The sequence below is a fragment of the Alligator mississippiensis genome, chromosome 2 (assembly GCF_030867095.1).
Source record: "Alligator mississippiensis isolate rAllMis1 chromosome 2, rAllMis1, whole genome shotgun sequence".
Lineage (NCBI taxonomy): Eukaryota > Metazoa > Chordata > Crocodylia > Alligatoridae > Alligator > Alligator mississippiensis.
The window spans coordinates 286,836,594-286,861,180 of record NC_081825.1 but is presented as its reverse complement, the minus strand read 5'-3'; the positions used below and the strand labels follow the sequence as shown (position 1 = coordinate 286,861,180).

Below are 24,587 nucleotides of genomic sequence, written 5' to 3'. Positions count from 1 at the left end.
GGGGACCAATGTAAAGGTCTGAATCAATTCAAAGCTCTTCAAATCTTTGGAAAACATTCGGAGCTTTCATGAGTCGGGCAGTCCCTGGTGGCTGCAGCAGGGAGCTGCAGCTGACTCTGAACTGGTAAGTACTAGGGGCAAGGGAGGAGGAGCTGGGAGAGGGGACCATAGGGGGACCCCTGCCAGCCCCCCCAAGCCCTGTCTGCTCCCCCATTGGCTGCCCTGCCCACCCCAGCTCCTGGTTCTTGAAAAAAAACAAAAAGCCCTGGTGCTCACCGGGTGCTGCTGGGCAGGGGGCAATCCCCACTGCCCCACGCTGCATGGGGAGCTCTGCCACGAGCCCCCTGCTCCCCCCTCGTTCCCCCAGCCCCCCCACAGGTGCCCTACCTGGGCCAGCTCCGGCCCTTTAAGGAAAAAGGAAAAAAAGCCAAGAAAAGCCCTGGGAATCACTGCTCTTGCAGCGGCCTCGGGGCTTTGGGGCTCGTGCAGAGCCCCCCCATGTGGCGGGGGGGCAGCAGAGATCGGCCACCCGGCCAGCAGAAGCGGCGAGTCCCGGGGTTTGTTTTTTTTCCTTTAAGGGCTGGAGCTGGCCTGGGCGGGGCACCTGTGGGAGCAAGGTGGGGGAGTTAGGGGGCTTGTGCAGAGCCCCCCATGCAGCGTGGGGCAGCGAGGATTGCCCCCCACCTGGCAGCACCAGCTGAGCCAGGGCTCCTCCCCCCCCCAAGTGCCAGGAGCTGCGGCAGCCGTTGCTGGGCTGGGAGAGAGGCAGGGGATGGGCCTGGCTGATTTGGAGATTCGGCAGCGGCTGAATCTCCAAATTAGATTCAGCCAAATCGAATTGGGGCAGTGATTCAAATCACTGAATCGAATCAGTGTCCCCTGAAATCGGCTGAATCTGAAGCAAATACTAGCCACTTCGCACAGGCCTAGTATTTATCTGAATTTCATATAAACCATGTTTTTTAAGGACATACTCATCATCACAACTGCTGTCAGTGCTGTGATAGTAGCAGTCCCAAAATTCTCTAGTTCCTGTTATTTTTTAAGGCTCTTAGTATCACCCTTGACAGCTCCTTCCTCTTCACTCTTTCTAGCAACAATTATGCAATTAAACAGGGTACAGTTACATAACAAAATAGAGACAGGAGCCAAAAGATGCTATGCCCTTAAGCTGTTAATAATATACTTAACAAATATGCAGATAATGTTAAAATGTAAGCAAGAGGCAGGAAAAAAAGAAAAGAAACTGGACCTGGCTTGTGCAATTTAATTCAGCAAGTTATGCACTTACCCAGTATGCCTAAGTGAGGGCTCTGGCAGACTTTGTATGTCACTTAATCCCATGCCAGTGACATTGTTACCCAAGCTACCAAAGATATGCCTGCCTATGCTGCCAGACCACCTACCAACTACATCTTAGGCCAAGTACTCTCCCTTTTCTCTTTCCACCCCTTAAGTATTCCTCTCATCTGCCCTTTTTCACTTATTCCCCTTTCTTTCCCCTAATTCCTCTCCCCACTTCAGCAGGAGCTGAAGGTAACCCAAGCAAGTGACCCACAGCTCACTCACCTGCACAGCAGGCACTATAGTTATTTATGCCTATCTGCCAGGTGCCTGGCCATACAGGCCTGTAAAATGTAAGGGTACCTTGATTGAGGCTAGAGTGTATTTATTCCCTCCCTGATAATTAAACTATTATCCAGCCAGCCCAACAACACATGGAGATAATATATGTGTTTCTCTCCTTTCAGATATCATGCAAAACAGTTTAAATTGATCATTGGGCAAGTTACATTTAAATGTTGCAACACCCCCTATATAAGGTAAGGCAGGGAGAAAGAAAGCAGTACTGAAGAGGGGTCACAACAGCACACTTAGGCGAGTTATGCTCACAAAGATTTTGCTGACCTTCAGTAATGTGTTGGCTCTCCAGAAGGCTGGTGTAAGTGTGAATATCTTTTTCTACATCAAGGAGGCAGGCAAGCAAGGAGAAGAGAATTAGAAGAGAAGTGAACAAAGGAACCAGAGGAGCATTATTAGCCACATATCCAGCTGATCTGAATACAGAAGTTAGTTCCTTGAACTAAGTTAACATCCAAATGTTCCAGAGATGTGACATTTGCAGTGAAAAGCCAAGTAGCATGTGACAAAATTGACAACAGTCACTGAACCTCCTGTTCCTACTTGTCATCTTGTATTTCAATACTGGACTCAATTCCTTGATGCAATCTTATGCAAGTCTTTACTTGCTTTCTCTTGTCCAATTTTGCAAAATTTTCATAAATAGTGGTCACCCGCATTCACTTGTTTTCCAATTTCACTTGGCCACAACTACTGTGAAAATGAAGATCAAAACCCAGCCTGAGGGGCCCATTAACTATACACACCATTCAGATGAGATTAACATCTTGCTTATTTGTTAAGCTAGTTAGTCCTGATCTGTATTTAAACACTCAGCATGTTACACGCAACAACCTGATAATTGCACACCTCCTTTTTCTTCTACAAAGAGCTTGCAGCATAACCTCTTCATAGCTGGTAGCTCCAACTGAAAGCAAACCCACAGCTGCATTTCAACACCAAGACACTGGTACCCAAGTTGCCAGTACTACAGAAGGTGTTTAGTAAAAGGTTTAATTCCTAACTTGCAGCGTTTAGTTTGTATTCATTGTAAGATTTACCTCCAGGAGTAAATCCCTCTGTAAGTATCTGGACAGTTGAAATCTGTGCAATTTCAATTTCATAATGGTTGTCTCCATCCAGAAATAGATATCTACACAACAGAAGAAAACAATGCTTCTTTCAAACCTGTTGGTTTTCCAGTCTACAAAAACCAAGTCTGAATCGAGAAAAGGATGTTACCAATAGTATCCCTGATAGTTTATGCACTTTCAAACCTAATGGGCATTAATTACTGCATATTCCTCAACGCAAGGGGGGGGAGGGGGAGAGCACTTAAAAACAATTTTAAGTACAATTCTTCAGCAAAAGCTAAGTGAAAGCTTAGGGCCAAATTGCTATTTGGCCCTTGCAAAAATTCCTACAGATCAACCTCAAGAGGGAATGTGGACAGGAGTTTTGCAATACCTCATAACCATCCAAATCCCAGGGTGTGCTTCAGTGCTGCAGGGAATGCAGTGTTAAACCTAACTCTTGAAACAAGTTTGTCAATGTTTTTTTTCCTACAGTGCCCTCTTCTAGGTCCTAGTACTGTTGGGGTTTTTGCATCCCCAGTAGCACCTTACAGGCACTATATAAAACAGCAGAAAAATGGTCCTGCCCTAAAAATATTTTTATTTAATAACAGACACAGATAACAGGCAGTTTGTTGCCAGAAACAGCACAGAGGCCAGCTCTCACTTCTTGGGACACAGGTGCAGCTTGGGAATGTGCTTCCCAGGGGTCATGAACTCCTAAATTCAGAAGAAGGCTGGGCATTGACCTATTGGAGGAAATAAGTATGGAAGGGAGGGCACTTAGGGTCCATGAGATGGACTGGCAGGCAGCTGGACAGAGAAGGGTTGAGGAGGCTGTGAGCAGAAGGCAAAGCAGAGTGGTGTTCAGATTTCAGATGAAGGGTCAAAAAAAATGTACACGATCACATCCTCAAACATCCCTCAGCAGCTTCAGCTCCCACCTACTCCCATTATTCTTGGAAGGGAAAGGCCCCTTGCTACATATCCAGGCTTTATGCTATCTCAGTCCAGAGCCTTTGGGTCAGGTGCCACTCCCTCAAACAGATCCAACCTAAAGTCCAGTTTTTTCTTTCCCCAAATCCCTAAAATTCAGCCCTTCAACTTCGTTATGAGACTGCTAGTCCACACCTACAGGTCTCTTCCACTACAACAACTCCAAGATGTTTCTGTTTTCACCCCAAGGGGTTTGGATGGATACTGTACCTCTTTATCCAACCCTTCTAGCTTGTGCAAGTCTTTGTAGGTTAAAAAAAAAAATAAAAAAAAAATCAATAATTTATTTTTTTCTTTGTGTGCGCACAAACATTTTGGGGGTACCACTATGTAAATAAACATAGTTTTGTAGTCTGTACAGAGAGCAGTATATGTGTGTGCATGCACACGTGCGCATGTGCCTGCATATGTGAGAGAGACAAAAATAAGCAGTCGATAAGGGCAGTCTGATAAGCAGTCTGAACTTGTCTGGGAGGTAGTGACAGACTAGTGACCTGCATGTCAAACTCCACAACAGCCCATCACCAATCAACGCACTCAGCATAAAATTTTGCTCTGATCAGCAGGTTTTCATTATAGCTGTTTTCTTTAAAAAAGATACTTCTTAATGATGCAGCATATTTAAGGATAAGTCCATACAGGCTTACTGTCTGCCTACCCACACATAACTTGCTGATTCTGGAAATATGTTAGAGCATGTAAACCAGTGGAAATGCCCTCTGTAGAGACGAAGGGCAAAAAGATGTCTCTTTATGCAACAATACTGACCTGTAGCACTGACAAATTCAACCCAACCCAGCCCAATAAAAGATAGTAGCAACTTATCATGAATAACCAGTAATAATATTCTAACTATATGAAGCTATTTTTAGTCTGGTTAGTGAAAAACTAAATACAATTTAAAAACGCAGTTTCCATGCATACTTCTCACCTCTGGTTGTTGGAAAGTCGACAAACCATCATCTCAGACTTTTCTGATGTTCCCCGAGTTACAAAGAAAGTAGCACCTTGAAATATGCAATTCAACAAAGAATTTAGGAAGCAAAAATTAGAGTATCAAAAACTTTATCATAAAACTTTTGCACCTCCTGATCCTATACAGCTCAAGGATTGAGTTGAGTGGATTTGGAATAAGGGAATGGCTAGAACTAAGTACTTTTAGCTTAATATCTTCAGAACATAGAGGATCATAGATAGTCTAGGAAGTTGCGTTTTAAATTGTGATTAATAATGTGACAGCAACTTGTATAGAATGTACCTTCAAGAAAAAAGAAGATTTTTCTTGACAAATCATTTAGAGATAGCAGAATAACAAGTAATGAACAGTGTCTTGCCAGTGTAACAACTATGGTATTTTCTTAAACATCAGTTGAGATTTTGCATAAAAAGAAGTCAGCGGCAGGCAAGGACTTGTATCTGTTACAGCAGAAAGCTCAGAAAGGGTTTTCCCTTCCTATTTGGGAACCCGGCTCTCCCTCACTTGGCAATCAACTAGTATCATCCTGAACAACTCAAACCTCCACACTAGTGTTATTCTGTCCCCTGGCCTTCATCTCTACACTGTTGTCACTGTCTTTGCTTTCACCTCTACGCTCATATCAGTTCTCACAGTCAAACAAACATTCGTTTGACCTTGGGCAAGTTCTTAGTTACACTAATCAGGAGTAGCTCAATTGAACTTTGTCAGAATTAAACATCTGTAAGTGAAATATATTCCATTAAAAAAATCCAACTGTCCTGCTCCATTAGAACATATAAAATAAACTAGCCCTTATACTTTTACATACAATTCCTGTATGACTGTAGGTAGGCAGCAGGTTTCCGATTCCATAAGGATATCGCGTTGTGGTTTGTTAGAGACCCTCAGACCAAGTTGTAACGTATCTTTTATAGAGATAAGACATGTGCAATGACCAGTCTGATTGGGTGTGTTCTTGCTTATCCATTATAAATGTTTAAAGTCATCTCATACATGCCAACTGTATCCCTAAAGGATGTTGAATACGGGTCACAGGATATTTAAAAAAAACTTAAGAATTAGAGTCTTAAAAACAGAATATAGGAGACCCTTGTTCTCGTATCCCCCGCGAATGGTGAAATCTGCAAATAAGGCACTGCGTTCATGAACGCCATGCCCCCGGCAGCTGGGGGGGGGGGGGGGTGGCCACGGCTGTGCTGGCAACAGCAGGAGCGTGGCAGAGGCAGCGGCAAGCACGGAGCTCTTAAGGAGCTCCTTTAAGTGTATTTAAGATGCAGGTTTGGCACTCGCCGATATCTGAAACCGTGAATGCCAAATCCGCAAATGGCAAGGGTTTCTTGTAACTCAAAGCTTCACTTATATCATAATTTAATGTTGGACTTCAGAACTGACAATTCAGTGGCAGTCACTGCCACCAATGCAGCCTGTTGTTATAGACAAGATCAAAGGCTCAGAGGAAATGAAGTCTGAGAAAAGTACTCTCTCTTGCAATAGTGCTTCAGAATTTTTTTTTGCTAAATATTCTTGATCCTTTTTATCTGTACAGAAGTGTAACTAAGGGAAAGGTACAATATCACAAAACAAACAAACAAAACTCAACCTGCCTGCAAGCATTCATCCTCTTAAGAGGCATTCAAGTTCCTCTGACTGTAACAACACTATTTTTTAAATAAGCATAAAAAAAAAACTTCTCTCTGAATTAAATATTAAAAGTGAAAAATCACAGAATTAAGCAGTAAATAAAAAAGAAGCGACAGCAGGAAAGAATTTCACACAGATCTTCAGACTACAACAGCAGCTTGCTTGACAAGGAATTAGTTTTTCGCTTTATCAATATGATTTATGTGACAACACTGGAATAACTATACAGGAGATCAAAACACTGATTTATGCATACTACTTACCATTCATAAGCACTTTAAGTTGCTTGTCATAAAACTCCGTTTCTTTCTGAGAAATGAGGGCACATTCAGCGCACTGGCGTACAGGGTCTACAAAGCACATGCGAGGCAGAGGCACTTTTTTACTGCAACACTTGTCACAAAAGCACTTTCCACATCTCCGGCAGTGATGCTAAGAAAAAGAGCATATTGCAAAACAAGCAATTAAGAAGGAAACTCATCAAGAACACTACTTCCCCTGCAGGTTGGAATGCACATGAGAAGATAGGTAACTAAGTAAGAGCCAAAAGTCATGGGCTGATCAAAGTTATGTACAGGACATGTATGTGGGAGTGATCGTGTGGTTGTCTTTTGGGTGTGGTATTTTATCTTCTGCTTTCCATCTGTTACTAGCAAACCTTGTCCAATGCCAAGATTGAGCTCCTGAACAGGAAGAATCATGTGCGAGAGAACGCTGAACAACAGTACAAACTTGTTTTCCATATTATGAATTGATTGAGCTATGGGTTCAAGCAGTGTCTTGAGTTTGTCATGCAATGATGATCATTACTGTTAGTGAAGATTAGTCAGGGATGTATGTAATCTTCCTGGAGTTGAAGGGGTCATCTCTTCCACAGCAGCTGATTAAGTGCCTTTTTGCAAAACTGACAATCTTGAGCAAACCATAAAACAGAGTGAGGCTACTTAGTGTGGCAAAAAGCAAGTGGTATGCTCAGTGATGCTGAATTATGGCTTTTTCGGGCAGGGGGGGAAAGAGAAGGAGTTATTACTTTTCACTTGACACAAGAAAGCAGTCAGATCTTCAACATCACCTGTGAAGAGCTGCATTATATGGGTAGCAATCACATCCACAGCACAGAAGGCATAGATTAGATATGTATTAACAAATATGAACAGCTGTCATACTAGTTGTATTGTCATAATCAGCCACAAATGAAATACATTTCTGCGGATCAAAGTCATCAGTTATATTTTAAAACTGGTCAGATTTGTACTAAGCTATGTCTGATGCTCATTTTTTCACTGGAATAAGACTAACGGTTTTAAAGCGTTACTGGGAAGTTGATGATACCTTCATTTTAAATATTGCTCCATCTATTAGATACCAGAAACATACCAACTCTTTTTCACATCTCCTGCTTCAGCATTCAAGAGACTTCCTGTAATGCTGTTTTGTACTTGGACCTTCCTAAATTGAAAGATATTTATGACAAAATTCTAAAGTCAGGCTTTTCATGTATATGAAATAGTGGGTTAATGATATAAAAACCTCTAGCAAGAAAATGTCAGATTCATTTTTATGGCCATGTGAAATCTGCTCCAAAAACTTCTTCACACTAATTAGATGAACATTTGGAGACCTTCCAGGATTAGGAATTTTTGATACCCAAGTACATAGTGTGGCAAACATTTTATTAGAAGATGAAGGAATGAAATTAGCTTTATTTCCACTGCCACTCGTATAGTCCTGAAAATACTGTTGTGTAATAATACTGCCAAGGCAAAAGTGGATGAAGAATGCAAAGAAGAAAAATGTTGATCCAGACCAGTTTTCACTTTCTTGTTTTTTGACTGCTATAATCTTTGACAGTAGCTGTATCCCTACCACCCAGGCGATGTTTCTGCATTCTAGCTACAAGCATCACATATTCTGAACAGCAGTCAGTCTTAGCTTGCAGTTTTTCTATGCTATTTGTTGGTGAAGACAAAATTCAATGCAAGCCACTTCAGCCTTCTCAGACTCTCCATACTGTATCAGTGTCTCAGTTGCTGGAATGAAAATATCAAGATCAGGGACGTCAAATTAATTTTACCCCATGGGCTGGATTAAAGTCAGATCAGGCCCACAGACCTCCTGCCCTCATGCATCACCTGTCCTAGCCGGTCTGGGACACCAGCCACAGGGAATACTAGATGTAGCAGCCTGGGACCTGGCCTCAATGAGTGCTGTGGGCATTTTTCAGTCACCATCTTGTTCCAGCAATGATTGGTTTTTGATTCTCTGGGTGCCTGGCTCAGCAGTGTGTGCGTGTACCCGGCTCAGCAGCGTATACGGGTTGTGTAGGGGTGCATCTCCTTTAACTGGTGCAAACTAGGATGTCTATGCAGTTCCTTTTTTCCCAGCCCAGCAGGCAGCTTGGCCCAGCCCTGCCCTTGCCAGCTGCTCTCCAGCAGCACAGCCCAGAACCCAGCCCCAGCGAGTGCTGTGGGCAGCACAGGGCCAGCCCAGCACAGCACTTGGGTCACTGAGACAGTACCAGGGGCTGGGTTGTAGGATTTCATGGGCCATACGTCTGACACTCCTGCTCTAGATTATGAATCATCTCTTGAATCCCAGTCAAGCCTGTAGCTATTCAATGCTGTTTCTAACTGCGACTGATTCCAACCAATCAAGATGCATTCAGGCAAGCTGCTCCTTCCCTGCAACAAGCATGCTGAACGCACAGCACTGGTGCTGGGCACCCCTTTAGGAGCTTCCTCTGCTGCAGGACAGAGCTACCTGTAGTTGCAGCACATGACCAGGAAGATGCTCAGCAAATGCAGTTGCAAAGGGACACCCCTTTGACAGCACAGTGGTAACTGCTGCAGCCCGTCCAAGCACGTTTCTGGGCAGAGCACCAGTGGGCAGTGTCCGCCAGCTCCTTGGATGCCTTTGAGGAGTGGTAGGTGCGTCCCAGAGGGCTCTGCTCAATGTCTTCCTCCAGAGAATTTATGTTCACATTTTGACCCTTTGACCCCCTCCCCCCCATCACTCCTATCCTGTTTTTGCTTCTGTTGTCTCAAGAAATTAGTTGCCTCTTTCACCCTTTGCCTCCAAAGGGGCTATTAGTTAGCTGGGTGAGCCTTAAAGCCCACGTTAATATGGAAGACACAAATAGATAGGCACAAGGAGGGGATGGGGGACGCTGGAACTTGGAAGAGGAGCAGTGCCTAAATGTAAGGTCAGCTGTACTACGGGGGAGTATAAGGGGGGAGCTTGATGGATGTAGATATCCGACTCCTGCAGGGCTAGAGATGGACACTCCCTCCTGCCCTTGCCGCCTACATCCAGCCTTTTTTGGCCAGCTGAACTAACAGTATTTCATAATCAACATGTGCTCAACCAGACCGTTCAGCCAGACAACTGGCCAGCTTACACGTCCCAAGTGTGAACAAACAGTAGCTGGAATTTATGTATGTGAGGAAGTAAAACTCATATCCAAACTCACCAACTCCAAAGTGTCCAGTTCCCCCATGACCACCCTCTCTTAGTTACCACCGTGAACCCCAAGGAAATGCTCTTGGGCCTCCCAAACATTTTCAGCCATCCATACTACTCAAATCCAAGACAAGGTTTTTTCCTTCAAATCAGCAGGAGGGGGTCTGTTCCTGGATTTGAGCAGTGACCCAGGGCAGGTGGCAGCTCAGCTCCAGTTTTGGCCCTACACTTGGGGTTGAAGCGAGAGCTGAGCCATTGCCTGCCCTGGCTGGAAGGGCTCGTTTCTGGGTAGAGATGCACCAATAAAGAATGTTGGGGCTGATTCTGAGGGCCGATTATTGTCCATCCCCAGGGGTGTGCGTAGCGGCAGGAGCTGCCCCCTCCACACCCCCTGGAGGAGCTGCCCATGGCTCTGTCCCACACCCCACTCTGGCTGGGCAGTGCCTGCCCCTGCCCCTGCCCTAGCCCCTTCTTTACCACAGGGGCCTCGATCTGCCCCTACACCCCCACCACAGAGTTATCAGCCGGACGCTGTTCGCCACGCTGCTGAACTGCACTCGTGTGTGCATGCACATGGCATTTATTGGCAAGATTACTGGCCACATCAGCCAAAAAAAGCCAACTGCCAATTTTCCTTTTATCGGTGCCTACACAATATGGACTAATGTATCTGTGCACCTCTACTTCTGGGCCCCTGGGCAGAAGAAGACGGTATGCAACTCGGGCCCTGGGCTGGAGGAGGGAGGAAACTTTGAAGCTTGCCCCTGCCCCCCATGCCTGCACCTGCCCTCTCAACCCCTGCCCCAGCCCTGCCCTCCCTTGCAGCCTGCCTTCCTGAACCCCTGCTCTCCCCATCCAGCTTGCCCCCTCTCCCGTTACTTTCTGCTCCTTCTGGTCCCCCCCAGCCCTGACCCAGCCCTGCCAGAAGCTGCTGCCATTTCTTCCTGGCTCGGCTGGGCTGGGACTAGGCCAGGGCACACTGCTGCTGACTGCCCCAGAGGAATGGCTGGGCATGGGGAAAGGGATGGTTCCCTTCCACTCTGCAGTCTCCTCCAGCTCGACCAAACAAGCCATTCCAGCACAGGGCAGGTGACAGCTCAGCTGTGGCTTCAGGAAGGGGCAAGCTGCAGAGATGAACAGGGGGTGGGGAGACAGGGTGCAGCTGAGAGAGGGAAAAGGTATGGGGGGTGGGCAACAGGAGAGGGGGCAGGGGACAAGCAGAGGCAAAGGGACAGATGACAGGGGGACGTGGCAGGGGGGCAGGTAGGGAGGGCAGGGGAGCAAAGGGTTGGGGTCTGGCCCTTTGCCTCCCACTGCTGCTTTCCCTGCCACGGCAGTGGGAGATACAAACTTAAGACGAACTTCAACTAATTCAACTAGCCAGAGGTTCCTGGCTAGAGGGTCTTCCCCTCTGCTCAGGGTCAGACCAATCACCACATTTAAGGTCAGAAAGGAATTTTACCCAGTGGTCAGATTGGTATGGACTATCAGGGTTTTTGCCTTCCTGTGTAGCAGGGGACATGACCCTCTACCTGGGATCTCTTGAGTATATACTGGTAACATTTCATAGGAGCAGGATGCTGGCTGCTCTGGTTCCTCTGCTTTACCTAAGCTGGAGCGTTAGATCTGTATTATGTCAGGGTTGATGGTAGTCTTACGCAGAGTTTAAGTTATGGATTTGTATGGGTTGGTTTGGATAGGGATGATCCTGACTCAGATAAGGGGATGGACTAGATGACCTCTGGAGGTCCCTTCCAGCCCGACTTCTCTACAATTCTACTTTTCCCCAGCTTAACTCCTCCTGGGGGCTAGCGGTAGAGCCGAGGAAAGAGACCAGGGTTAACCCCAGTTTTGTCAAGTGTTTGGGGGTAGCTATTCCCCCACTCCTACAAACCAGGAGATGAGAGGAGCAGCAGCCAGCACTCACTGCTCCTTCCTCAAACCAGGTAGTCCCGTTTCAGGAAGCAGCAGGGGGCTTTGCCAGGTCCTTCTAGCTTCCACTTGCTGCCCCCAACATCTGGCTGAGTGGTAGCGTGCCAACAGATCAGGGTTTCTCAACCAGTGGGTCATGTCCCTCTAGGTGGGACTTGGGTCGCGGCAGCAAAACCAGAAATGCCATGGCAGGACTTTCGGTTTCGATTCTGCACGCTTCGATTGCCCGCTGGGGGATCCCCACCCCCCCACTCATCAACCGGTGGGACCAGGATTTTTTGACCGTACATAGGTGGAACGTAAGGTGCAAAAGGTTGAGAACCACTGGCTTAGATAACTTGCTGCACTAAGTGGCAGGGGCTGGGGCGGGGAAGCAAGGGAAAGCTAGAGTGGCTGGGAGCTGGATATATGGAGACTTTCCCCAACCTAGCTCCCAGGCTCCCAGCCCCTCTGGTTCTTCTTTGCCCCCCACATCACCCAATGCCCCCCACACCCCTCACAATTGCCAGAATGGGGGAACAGGAACATTCTCCCAGGGCAGGAACCCTTCCCAACTCTCTGTGACAGCTGCTGCTTTTCAGCAAGTGCCAAATGCCACCTAATAGCCTGCCCCCTTCCCAGGCAGGGGAGAAGACAGGTTGTCAAGTAATGGGTTCTCCTAAGGCCAGGGGTGGCCCCAGGAGCATCCCTCTTGTGGACAGTTTACCTGTGAAGCTCTCCAGCCCTGGGACTGGAGAAACATCTGTACATTTTGGCCCCGAGCTATTTTTCTACCAGAAGAAATTTGTTCTGGTAGAAATGAATGTCTGTACATAGCATAAGTGGGTCGCCACAGAAGAGATCAGGAATCAGTGATCTGGAATGAGGCAACCTCTCCTTGAAGGAGAGACACCAGATTTCAAGCAACATGTTTTCACTCCTCTGACAATGGCTTGGAGTAAAAACTGAGCGCAGTCTAGGGGGCTTACTACAAAGTGAAAGTTTGTTCAATGAAAGACAACATAAAAAGTGAACTACAAATTTACATTAAAAAAAACAAACAAACTACCCTTACCCATCCAGAGCAAGATTTTTGTTCACTTTTAGAAAAAGAAGGATTTCTCCTTTTTCTAAAACCAAAATATTGCACATTTTACCTAGGACTTATGTTATTTTTAGGCTCTCCCAAACATCATCCTCTTTTGCTCAGATAACCAATTTTACCCAGTTTGGAGCATGGTAAAATAACACAATGGTGTCATGATGGCAGCATCAGTGGCAGCACCTGATGAAGTAAGCTCTGCTTATGAAAGTTTGTTATACACCAATGATCTAGTTAGTCTATATAAGGTGCAAACTTGCCCTGCCTTCAGCATATTGGCAGCATATTTTGGCAAAAGCATTACTTGCATGTTGCCTAAGAACCAGGGGAAGCATAAAGTATCTTAGTCCTGAGAACAGCATTTTTATATGGCTGTGGAGCTTAGGAACCCTACTCGTGGGGCAGAACCACACTACTAGGCAGGGGAAAAATGTGAACAAAAAGACAGTGAGAGAAAGGAGTTAAAACTGAAGGGCCTGTTCCTTGGGGGAGGGGAAAACTACTTTAAGATACATCAAGTTTGGGAGTAAGGTATTTGGTGGTCTCCTTTCGAAAGCATTCAACCCATTTTAGAATAGTGCTGGTCACAAAAATGTTTCATATATTGAACATAGCCAAGGGTTTTTTTTTATTTTTCTGCAGCTTTGTCTTACCTTTCTGGTTATAAAGTCAAATTTTGTGTCACACTGCATACATCTTGGACACTAGGAGAGAATAAACGTTACTGTCAGTTTACAAGATTTGTGTACAAGGATGCATTTTCAAACACTGATGTGTTTTGAAACAACACTAAAGACTAAAAATGTTATGGTAGCTTCAATGAAGAGCTTAAATGAGTTCTCATTCACTGCCTGCCCAAAATGCTCACTTTTTAATTATCTTAATCCCTTCATTAGTTACAGGGTGGGCAAATGTTGTCACCATGTATAAGAAGTGGGGAGGGTAAAGAAAGGGAACAACTAAAAACTGACTGGCCTCACACACACAGCAAATTAGGGGCAATCAGGATTACAAACTCAAAAGTCATCATGCTTCATCCGCTAAATTACACAGCAACTTGCTTTGCAGGCTGCATTAGGTAGGCTACACAAAATAACTATCCTCAACTTACTATCTGATGCTTGTCACCATGAGGTTACCAAAGTGGTATTTTTGCATTTGAAGTTGTTATCAATAGTTAATACACTTTTTACTTTTCAGACATCTCGGAAGTCTTGTTTTTCTTCCAAATCACAAGTGCTGAATCTATATTTGATCTGCCAAACTTCACTAAGAGCTTGGCCAAAGAAAATGTCTGAAGCCACTTTTCGCTCTCTCTTAAAACAAAAGTTGATAAGCACCGGCTCCTTGAGGTTTTCTAAACTGATGAATGCTTAAGATGAGCTGCAATCCTGTGTCAGAGGCCCCGACAGACAGCCCAACCCAGCCCTCCCCTTGCTGGGCTAGTTGCCTGGTTAGTCTGGCAGCCCTACCCCAGTTAATGATCCAGCTGGCGACCTTCGGACCTCCTGACCGGCCGGGAGACCAGCATCCCGTTTACTTCCACCCGTGACAGCAGGCCACAGGCTACAGCCAACAGCTCTGCTGAAGATCTGCTCTGGTAAGGCTTGCTGAAACCTGACAATCCCGATTCTTTGACTTTTCGCCCTGTTTGGCTCTTCTCTGCCTCTGGACCTTGGCTTTTTGGATATTCCCCTTGGATCTAGTAGTTTAGCCTCCGACTCCTGGTTCACCCTAAAACTTTGGCTCCGACTTCCTGATGTGCTCTAACTTTGGCTCTGACTTCCAGCTCATCCCAACTTCAGCATTGGCTTCTGATTCCTGGACCTCCTCCCAGCCTGTGACTTGGACTCTGCTCCTGGATTTCCCTTTGGATCTAATAACTTGGTCTTGGATTCCTGACCCCTGCCTTGGCCTGTGGTTTGGTTCCTTACTACTAGGCTAAACCATTCATGACCCCAGTCCTTACATCCAGACCCTTTCTGCACAGAAAGAAGCTGCCTGCTGATCTACAACATTGTTTTATACTGCTGGCAGCTTCTGTGAAGACCCACCTATTTCTACATCTAGCTGCAGTTCAATGCGTCTGACAGGAACTATTCACAAGATTTAACACTAACTTGGTACATAATATATTTATTATTAATACAATGTTTCCCTTGATATTGGAACCAAAAGAGCATACAGCCAGGTTTGAAATAGGCTTTGCAATTCTGAAGATAAAAGCTATCAAAGCACACCCAAGGCTGGGGTGGGATGGGCTTCACCTCTCCCCTAATGGCAGACGTATCTTTTCCTCTAGGTTGGCTGATCTCGTTTGGCGGGCTTTAAACTAGCTTTGCGAGTGGAAGGGGCTGCTTCAAGTGGAGAGGATGCTTCACCAGCACGCAGGGGGACAAGAGGAAGGGAAGCACAGGCAAGTATCAATGTCCAAGGAGCAGAGGGCCACAACTGTCCTGGGAGTGGGAGGAAGGCACAAGCACCCTCAGGAGGCCTCAGGTGCCTCTACACTAATGGTCGTAGTATGGGGTGTAAGCAGGAGGAACTATGCCTCCTGATTGCAAGCAAGAACCCAGACTTAGTAGGGCTCACAGAAACCTGGACAGAGAGGAAAGGTGGGGGGGGGGTTGCGCTCTATGTCAAAGAGCACCTCACATCATCAAGGATTAGCTTTGGGTTAGAGGAGGGTCAGGCAGAGACACTATGGGTCAAACTACAAGGGGGCGTGGCAAAAGGGACCTTACGGTGGGTGTCTACTACAGACCACCCAACCAGGGGGAGGAGCTAGACCAGGACTTCTCCAGTCAGCTTATGGAGGCGGTTAGGTCAAGGGATGTTACTGTCATGGGTGACCTAAACTACCCAGACTTTTGCTGGGAGGAACAGACAGCCAGGTCCGACCGCGCGTGTAGGTCCCTGGCTGTATTACAGGACCTTTGCCTTATCCAGGTGGTGCACAGCCCCACTAGGAGTAACGTCTTGCTGGACCAGGTCCTGGCCATGGGGGATGACCTGGTGAGGGGACTGCAGGTCCTTGACCACCTGGGCAATAGCGATCATCACCTGCTGGATTTTACTATCCAACACAGGGCGTCTAGGGCTCACACCAAGGCTAAAGCCCTTGACTTCAGAAGGGCCAAATTCAATGAGCTTAGGAGACTAGTAGGGGAGGCACTAAGGGCCCAGAAGGTAGAGGAGATGGGAGCCCACGAGGGATGGTCATACCTTAACAGGGCGATCCTCCAGGCCCAAAGGATAACTGTCCCTGAGAAAAGCAAGGGGGGCAAGAGTGCTCAGAAACCCCCTTGGCTCAGCAAGGGCATTCAGCAACGCCTGAGGACTAAAAGGGAGGTGTACAACCAGTGCAAGGGAGGAACTATCACCAAGTGCTCCTCCTCGGCCCAGGAGCGTAGGAGGGCTATTAGGAAGGCCAAGGCAGAGATGGAGCTCAGGCTACCGTCCAAGATTAAGGACAAAAAAAGTCCTTTTTCAAGCACAATGGGAGCAAGAAGAGGGCACCAGGCAATGTAGAGCCCCTGCAAGATGCTAACGGTAATCTGGTGGCCACGCCAGACAAGAAAGCTGATATTTTTAATAGTTTCTTTGCCTCTGTTTTCTTGAACAGGGACCGGGATATCCCACCTACCAGAGGTAGGGACAATCTTGGGGATAGCTCTATCAAGCCTTCAGTCAGTGCAGATGTAGTTGAGGATCTTCTGGAAGGGCTGGACATTTTAAATCTGCAGGTCCAGATGCCCTCCACACAAGGGTGTTGAGGGAGCTGGCAGGGGTCATCGCGGAGCCCTTGGCCCGGCTGTATGAGCATTCGTGGTCATCTGGCCAGGTGCCAGGGGATCGGATACTGGCTAATGTGGTCCCTATTTTTAAGAAGGGGAGGAAGGAGAACCCAAGTAATTATAGGCCTGTAAGCCTCACCTTGGTGCTCGGGAAGCTCTTGGAGAGGATCATCAAGGAGCATATCTGTGGGGGGCCTGGAGGGGAGATCATGCTCAGGGGCAATCAGCATGGGTTCATCAAAGGCAGGTCCTGCCTGACCAACCTGATTGCCTTTTATGACCAAGTAACTAAATCCTTGGATGATGGTGTCGCTGTGGACATAGTCTTTCTAGACTTTAAGAAGGCCTTTGACACTGTCTCTCACCCCATCTTCATCAATAAATTAAGTGACTGCAGCATTGATGCCTGCACAGTTGGATGGGTAAAAAATTGGCAGATGGGGCGCACTCAGAGAGTAGTGGTGGATGGGTCATACTCAACCTGGAGAGATGTGAGCAGTGGGGTACCCCAGGTCTCGGTCCCGCACTGTTTAACATCTTCATCAGCGACTTGGACGAGAGGGTGGAAAGCACGCTGTCCAAGTTTGCTGATGACACTAAGATGTGGGGCAAGGTGGACACACTTGAAGGGAGAGAGAGGCTGCAACTAGATTTAGACAGACTACAAAAGTGGGCAGACGAGAAAAGGATGGGGTTCAATGTAGACAAATGCAGGGTGCTGCACCTTGGGAGAAGGAATCCACAGCATACACACAGGCGGGGGAGTTCCCTTCTTGAAAGCACAGAGGCAGAAAAGGATCTTGGAGTCATTACGGACTCCAAGATGAACATGAAACGCCAATGCCAGACCGCAGCCAGCAAGGCCAGCCATACCTTGTCATGCATCCAAAGATGCATCTCAAGCTGGTCCAGAGAGGTGATACTCCCCCTCTATGCGACTTTGGTCAGGCCAAAGTTGGAGTACTGCGTCCAGTACTGGGCGCTGCACTTCAAAAGGGATGTGGCCAGCCTGGGGAGGGTTCAGAGGAGGGCCACCTGCTTGGTGAGAGGGCAGCAGGACAGGTCCTAGAGGAGAGACTGAAGGACCTCAACTTGTTCAGCCTCAGCAAGAGGAGGCTGAGGGGGGACCTGGTGGCTGCCTACAAACTCATCAGGGGAGATCAACAGCAAATAGGCAGAGCCCTTTTCTCCCCAGCACCACCTGGGGTGACAATGAACAATGGCCATAAGCTGATAGAGAATAGGTTTAGGTTGGAGATCAGAAGGCAATATTTTACAGTTAGGGTGGCCAAAATCTGGAACCAACTTCCCAGGGAGGTGGTCCTCACCCCTACCTTGGGCAAATTCAAGAGGAGGTTGGACGAGCACCTGTCTGGGGTCTTGTGAACCCAGCATTCATTCCTGCCTGTGGCAGGGGGTCAGGCTAGGTGATCTTTTCAGGTCCCTCCTGATCCTAGCTACTATGAAACACCCCATATCTTCACTATATGTCGCATTTAGCAGAACAATGCTCTGCAACTGGGGGCCCTGAATGATAAAGCAATACACAATATATTCAAAACACAGCACAATGCAACTGGACCGAAGGCAAACAAAGACTGCTGCAGGATTAGCAGTGCCTTGGATGATTTATGTAAGAGGCTGCTCCTACTTTAGTGACTCATAGGGATGACTGCTTGTGCTCTTGATAATATTGCCGTTCAACAGGGACCAAGCAGAACAACAGGGCTTAAAGCAGATTTTAATAGCCAAAGCTAAGTACGAGATGTTTGCTAAGCACACAACAGATGAGATGTTTGCTAAGCACACAATAGTCGCTGTTTGCCTACAGTTACCACGCTCCATGCATTTAACTCCTTGCCTGCTAACAATCTTAGAGAAACAATGAAACCTATTATTTCAGACTCATTTCTCTGAGCAGATCACAAAGCAGCATAATAGCAAATTCAGTAACACAACCAGCTAAATTCAACATTTCTTAAGACATTTTTAAAACAAACTGCACCAACTCTTCCAACACTGCTTTTGTCTTTAAATACAACGCATAGTGCAAAAGGAGCAGAGCCAGAGCTGCCTTTCACTGGGTTGGAAAGTCAAGTTCCTCTTGTCTGTTCTCTCTCTGGTGCCTTTTTGTATCTCTTTCTGGATAGTGGCTCACCTTACCAAGAAGGGTGGAGAAACCACTCAGCCTGCTAGTTACAGCACTGTCCTAAGAGGTGAGCTTGAATTCCCTTAGGCCGAGGTGGACTTGAAACCCAGGCTTCCCAATTCCTGGGTCGGTGCTCTAACCATTAGGCTATTCAGGTGGGAACAGCACAGTGCTTTCAAAGGAAAGGAGCCAGTCAGTCATACACCCAGGGACAATTTCAGTGCCAGTGTCCAAATATGGGTCTCAGACTGTGAATCCTAGTCTCCCACAGATACTTGACTCAAGCACCCACCTGCAGCCCTAAGTCTGGGGGAGAGGCAAGGTTTCCAACAGCTCCATTCAGGGTTTCCCATTAGCTGGCTTAGGTACTGCCTCCCTCATCTTGCTGAGCACTGTAAATCCCATCCCCAGACACCAAATGCCTCTCTTTTAAAAAAGGGATGGGACTCATGTACCTAACCAAGCTGAGTGTGGGTCTGGGAAGTCCCTGCCACAGCCGGCACCCAAAGAGCTAGGCACGGGAATACCGTGGTGCAAGTCCTTTTTAGGGTCTGGCCCTCAGTTTGTGCAGTCTCTGTATACATCAACCTCTGTACAAAGTAGGGCTGTAAATATCATTAAAAAAATTATTCGTTTGATCTCCTCTAATTACACCAGTTAAATGGTTAACAGATAACAGGGCAGCTCAGACATAGCTGCTGCTGGGAGCTGCTCCTGGGACCCTTGGGGGGGGACGGGGACAAGGGGGGAGGCACTGACAAGCCCAGCAAGCCAGTACAACCCACTTAAGCCCTGCAGGCCCCTACTGGGAGGGAGGAAGCACCTGTGAACCAGCAGCTAATTCCTTAATTGAACAGTGGTTAGCCTACCCCCATCTTTAACCTCATAGTTATGGGTACTAATCCCCCTTCCCCCTCCTCCTCCTTCCTGGGGCACTGCATGGCTTCCCTTGTCCCCTTCCCTGCCAGACTGCACCTGGCTGGCAGGGAAGGTGGGGAAGCGCTGGCATTTTCCAAGGGGTGCTTGAGCCTAGCAAGGAGTGCCTGGAGTCTAAACAATAACTGGTAAAGATAACTGGTTATCACTGGGCCTACTGGTTAAACAACAAATAGTTTAACCTGTCACATCCCTAATACAAAGCAGAACTACTGCTGATCACCAAGAGGAATGTCCAGCAGTTTTTACTTGAAAAATACAATTTAAAAAGTTACTCTCATGAAATACCAAATTCACTATAAATAGAATGAAACTGCTGTTAGCAGCTTGCCCAAATACTGCAACAGGTTAAACCAGCGATTCTTAACCAGGGAGCCATGGCACCCTAGGGTGCATGAGATCCTTGCAAAGGGGATGCAGAACACCATGCAACATTAGCACTATTAGGTGTACAAATGTGTTTCACAAGATAAACCCAGAGATTTCAAATAGGAATGTATAATGATAAAAACATTCTGTCCTGCTGTGGTTTTTCTGAGTTCTCTGCAATAGAAAAATTGCTATAATAAGTTTTCACTCTTCTTTTTTGACTGTGAAAAAAAACAGCTGGCATTTTCCAAAGGGTGCCTTAAGCCTAGCAAGGAGTGTCTGGGAGTCTAAAAAGGTTGAGAGCTGCTAGGTTAAACAGTTTAAGTGCTTTGGTGTGGCTAACACACAAAAGCTAAAACGGTTTGCTTACAGATGGTTTGTTAGGTAATATCTATTACCACAGCAGCCCCTCATGAAGATTTCCCACCACGGCTACCACTATTTCAGCTCCACTCTCGAGTACCTACGGGAGCTCAAGTTTAGGCAAGAGACTGCTTACCACCAATATTTTAAGCTGTGTCACATTTAGTCTTGCTCAACAAGACTACGTGACTGCTTAGAAAGCTGTTATCTACCCCAGTGCCTCACAGTTGTCACTACCCATTTCAGTTTTGTTGGTGGAAGAGACAGTTGGGAAAGAAAACCCCCCCTAAAAAACTGGTTTTGCAAGCTCACTGAAGAGGCCTTCATTAAAGAGAGATTAATAGTGTTGTTTAAACATTGATTATGCACAATTTAAAAAAGCAGCCTATTCAAACGTGAAATTGTGACAACTCATATTAAGGGCTAAAATGAGTATAATCTATTAAAATAGATTGATTAGTACATTTTTTCTTTAAACTTCATCAGTAAATAAGAAAAGAAAAAGAATAATTCACTAAACTGATGAAAATCATTTGCCAAACAGCTGGAACTAGCTAGAACTAGAGTTTGCTAATGTTGCTACTCAACTTTTGACAGCAATAATCCCTTTTGCAGGTGCAAAGTAGAATATTTCTTCTTTTCAGTTTATTGAACTGAACTAGTTTGACAACTAGCCCAAAGTTGAGAAACTGACTGAGCGTTGAAAAAAGCAGTTAAGCTTGTTTTTTGTCTTCCAATCTATGATTAAGATTACATGGACGAGATTGTCATCCGCTAGTCCTGAGACCCTGAATGACACAATATCCAGTTTAGTCAATTTAATTCACTAGCTGCAGATAATATGTTGTTAAACAAGTCAACTTGAAAAGCAAAAGCTGGTTTACAGTTTTGTTCTACATTAAAGACTGTTTTAATTAAGAATAATCTTTAAAATCTGTTTGTGTCCACAGGAAATGAATTCTAATTTCCATCCAAACAAAGCTTCGCATATTAACAAAAAAAATTTCCGATTTTACAATAAAATATGTAAACATTAAGACTATAAATCAATACAAATAGTTGCTTAAATTAACAAGTCTATTCCTAGTCATTATATGTAGTATTAAATTATATTAGTTTCAAGTCAGCATGCTTTAATAACTAGAGAGAATCAATTTCTCTCTAGAAAAGTAAAAATGAATAACAAAATTAAAATCAGTTACACAAATCAATCCACCTCATCTTGCTTTAAAAATATATATACACTGTATAAGCAGGTTAGGCGCGGGGGAAGAAGGAATCTTCCTTGACTGAAAAGTCATCTGCATTTTAAGAATTACCCATTGCTGATATTACCCAAAACACTTAATCAGTTCACTGCTTCTATACTCACAGAAAAGTTATAGTGGACTGTAACTGCCATTTTCAGTAGTCAACAAGAGGATTTTTTTGGTAGTAAAAAAAAATAATAATAATAAAAAAAAATAATAATAATAAAAAAATAATAATAATACCAAGCTGGATAAAAGACAAAAAGTATCTTGCACTGCTGGGCAAACTAACCAGAAGAGGCCAGCCAGAAAAACAAGATCCCATTTTGACTAGAAAGGTACTGGTATACCTATAACACCAAACCTTCTTAGTAGTCACACAGGTGATACCAACAGAATAGTCCTTTTACCAGCAAAATGTATTCCAGTTCCCCAAACTAAGGCAGTTATATCAGCAGCAGAAGTTTGCCAGCATAACTAAACCTACACTGTCCAGCTTTCAGGTAGGGTTGTGATTTTTCCCCCGAACTCCCAACCAATACAGCTATTCCAACAAAACTCAAGTGCCAACAACCCCTCAAATGTTGTATTCAAGAAAGAGTTCTTTCATTAAAAATGCCAGCCATACCAGCCTCTGGGCTGGAAGCAAAAACAAATAACATAGTAGTGTTTAATGAAACAGGCAAGAAAGCAAATATTGGTCTAGCACTATCTAAAGCAAAGTCTTCTAAATGCTGGTGTTGGCATGTATCCATCAGCAATCCCTGGATACAATTATCCACCCCATTAAACACCGGTAACAAAAGGCAGTATGAACTACTGATTACATTCATCTCTTTTATTAGACAGTTATGCTCGTTAGACTCTAGATGCAACACTTGTCAAGCAGCATTCACAGACATAGATACAGGCCTGAATGCATTTTTGGCAAAGTTTGACCCCTACTTCCCCATTTTGACATGGCATTATATTTGGGCGATTTACTTACAACTGCATTAAAATAAAAATATGGAACGAGCCACTTGCTGCGTCTGCAGTTAGTGCAGAGTAAGCCAGCCGGCTGCAAACTGTCATCCCAATTTACTTTACAGTTACTTCCCCTTGGAGACTAGTCTCCACACCAGTGATTGTCAAGCAAAGTGCTGTGACACCCGAAAGCGCCTTGAGATCTTTGCAAGGGTGACTTGGGGTGCTACGGCAATGTTAGCACTGCTGTGTATGTAAACGCGATTCGCAAGATAAACCTAGAGATTCTGCCCTGTGGCATTTTTCTGAGCTCTTTGCAGCAGAATTGCTCTATTATTTTTCTGTAGTCAAAAAAGAGAGCGAAAGCTTAGGAGCTGGCATTTTCCGAGGGGTGCCTCAAGTCTCTTGAGGGCTGCCTGAATCTATCAAGGGGGGCTTCAACTCTAGAAAGGTTGAGACTCGCTGCTTTAGACATTAGCTACATTTTGGTTTTAAAGTTCATGTAATCACAACCCGTGTTTCCTTTAACGAGCTTTCTACCATCACAGCCCTTTCATTTCAGCACCTGCTTCGGTGACAGAAACTTGGTCCAAGGGGTGCAACCCTGCAGGACGGTCCCTATTCCCGGGGTGGCCAGCCTGCGGCAGGGGCTGCCTGTGCGAGTGGCAGGATCAGGAAGGGGACAAGTGGCAAAACGGCAGATAAGGCAGAGGGCAGAAAGCAGAGCGACAGACTGGACGGGGAGCGCAAAGGAGGGATCAGGAAAAAAAACAAAAACAAAGTGAGCAGAGAGCACAGGGCCTGGTGGCAGGCGGGGCACGGAGCAGAGAGCAGGGTGGCAGATCAGGCAGGGAGCAGAAAGCAGAGCAGATCAGACCAGATGCAAAGGGCAGGGAGCAGAGTAGCAGACTGGGCACAGAACATGGGGCAGGGAGCAAAAGCAGAGTGGCAGGTCGGGCGCGCGGGGCGGGGCACGGCAGAAAGCAGAGCGGCAGATCGGGCAGGGAACGCAGGGCACCGAGCAAGAAGCAGTGCAAGTCAGAGAGGGAGCAGGAAGCAGAGCAGCAGCTCGGGCAGGGAGCAGAAAGCAGAGCAGATCAAACCAGGAGCACGGGGTAGGGAGCAGGGCAGAGCAGCAGCTCGGGCGCGGAGCAGACAGCAGAGCAGCAGCTCGGAGCCCCCCGCCGTTACCTCCTTGTCCGGCACCCAGGGCGGCTCGTCCAGGCCGAAGGGGCTGCGCAGGGCGCGCTGCGCGGGCACCATGCGCAGGCCGCTGGGGGAGCGCACCAGCGTCTTGGCGTCGCGCGCCTCCCGACCCGACATCTTCCCTCGGCGCCGCAGCCGCAGCCACCGCCAGCGGCCCCTCCCAATCCCCGCCGCCCTCCCCAGAACGAGCTCCTCGCTCCGCCAATAGGGAGCCGAGTCGGAGCCGAGGCCCGCCCCCCCGCCCAATAGGAGCCGGTGTCCACAGGGTGCCCACCAGTTCCTTGTGGCGAGGCCTGATCGCGCGGTGGCAGCGCATGCGCAGCTGCAAAAGGCACGGACCCAAGCCGGAAGCGCCTCCTAGGAGGTGCTCCGCCTGGTGCCTATTGTAGCCAATCAGCAAACCGGAGCGCCCGTAGGCCACACCCATTGGTTGGTTTCTGATCCGGTCCCCAGCTTGGAGCACTCTGATTGGTCGTCACTATGGTAGAGACCCCCCCCCGCTCTGATTAGAGGGTGCTCCACAGGGCTTTGTGAGTGCTTGTCGCTTCGCGGCTGACGGGGCCGCGGGGACACCCCCATTCCGCGCTGGGCTCCTCGCCTTCTGTGCCGCGATGTCCTCCGATTGGCCGACGTGCTGGCAGGACTCGCCTTAGACGCTCCAATTGGCCCTCGCCCGACGACGTCTCTGGCAAGTCGCTCTCTGATTGGCTCGCATTGGGCGGCCCGCGCGCCTGGTGGCCGGGACGCTTCAGAGGGGCTGGGGGGCGTGG

The 24,587-nt window shown here is 46.8% G+C and overlaps 1 protein-coding gene across 2 annotated transcripts in view; it reads right to left on the bottom strand.

The window, feature by feature from the left end:
* Nucleotides 1–23,981, bottom strand: part of ZFYVE21 (zinc finger FYVE-type containing 21) — a 30,489-nt gene extending 6,508 nt beyond the window's left edge. The window contains exons 1-6 of one of the 2 annotated variants that reach the window (XM_006258003.3): nucleotides 23,803–23,981; nucleotides 13,435–13,485; nucleotides 6,573–6,741; nucleotides 4,621–4,696; nucleotides 2,682–2,773; nucleotides 1,909–1,962 (exon numbers count right to left, since the gene is read on the bottom strand). In XM_006258003.3, coding sequence (XP_006258065.1) covers nucleotides 1,909–1,962; nucleotides 2,682–2,773; nucleotides 4,621–4,696; nucleotides 6,573–6,741; nucleotides 13,435–13,485; nucleotides 23,803–23,934 — 574 coding nt within the window. In that variant the 5' untranslated portion in view covers nucleotides 23,935–23,981. The remainder of the gene's footprint in view (nucleotides 1–1,908; nucleotides 1,963–2,681; nucleotides 2,774–4,620; nucleotides 4,697–6,572; nucleotides 6,742–13,434; nucleotides 13,486–23,802) is intronic. The other variant, XM_006258004.3, reaches the window with a different exon arrangement.
* Between the last annotated feature and the right edge of the window lie 606 nt (nucleotides 23,982–24,587).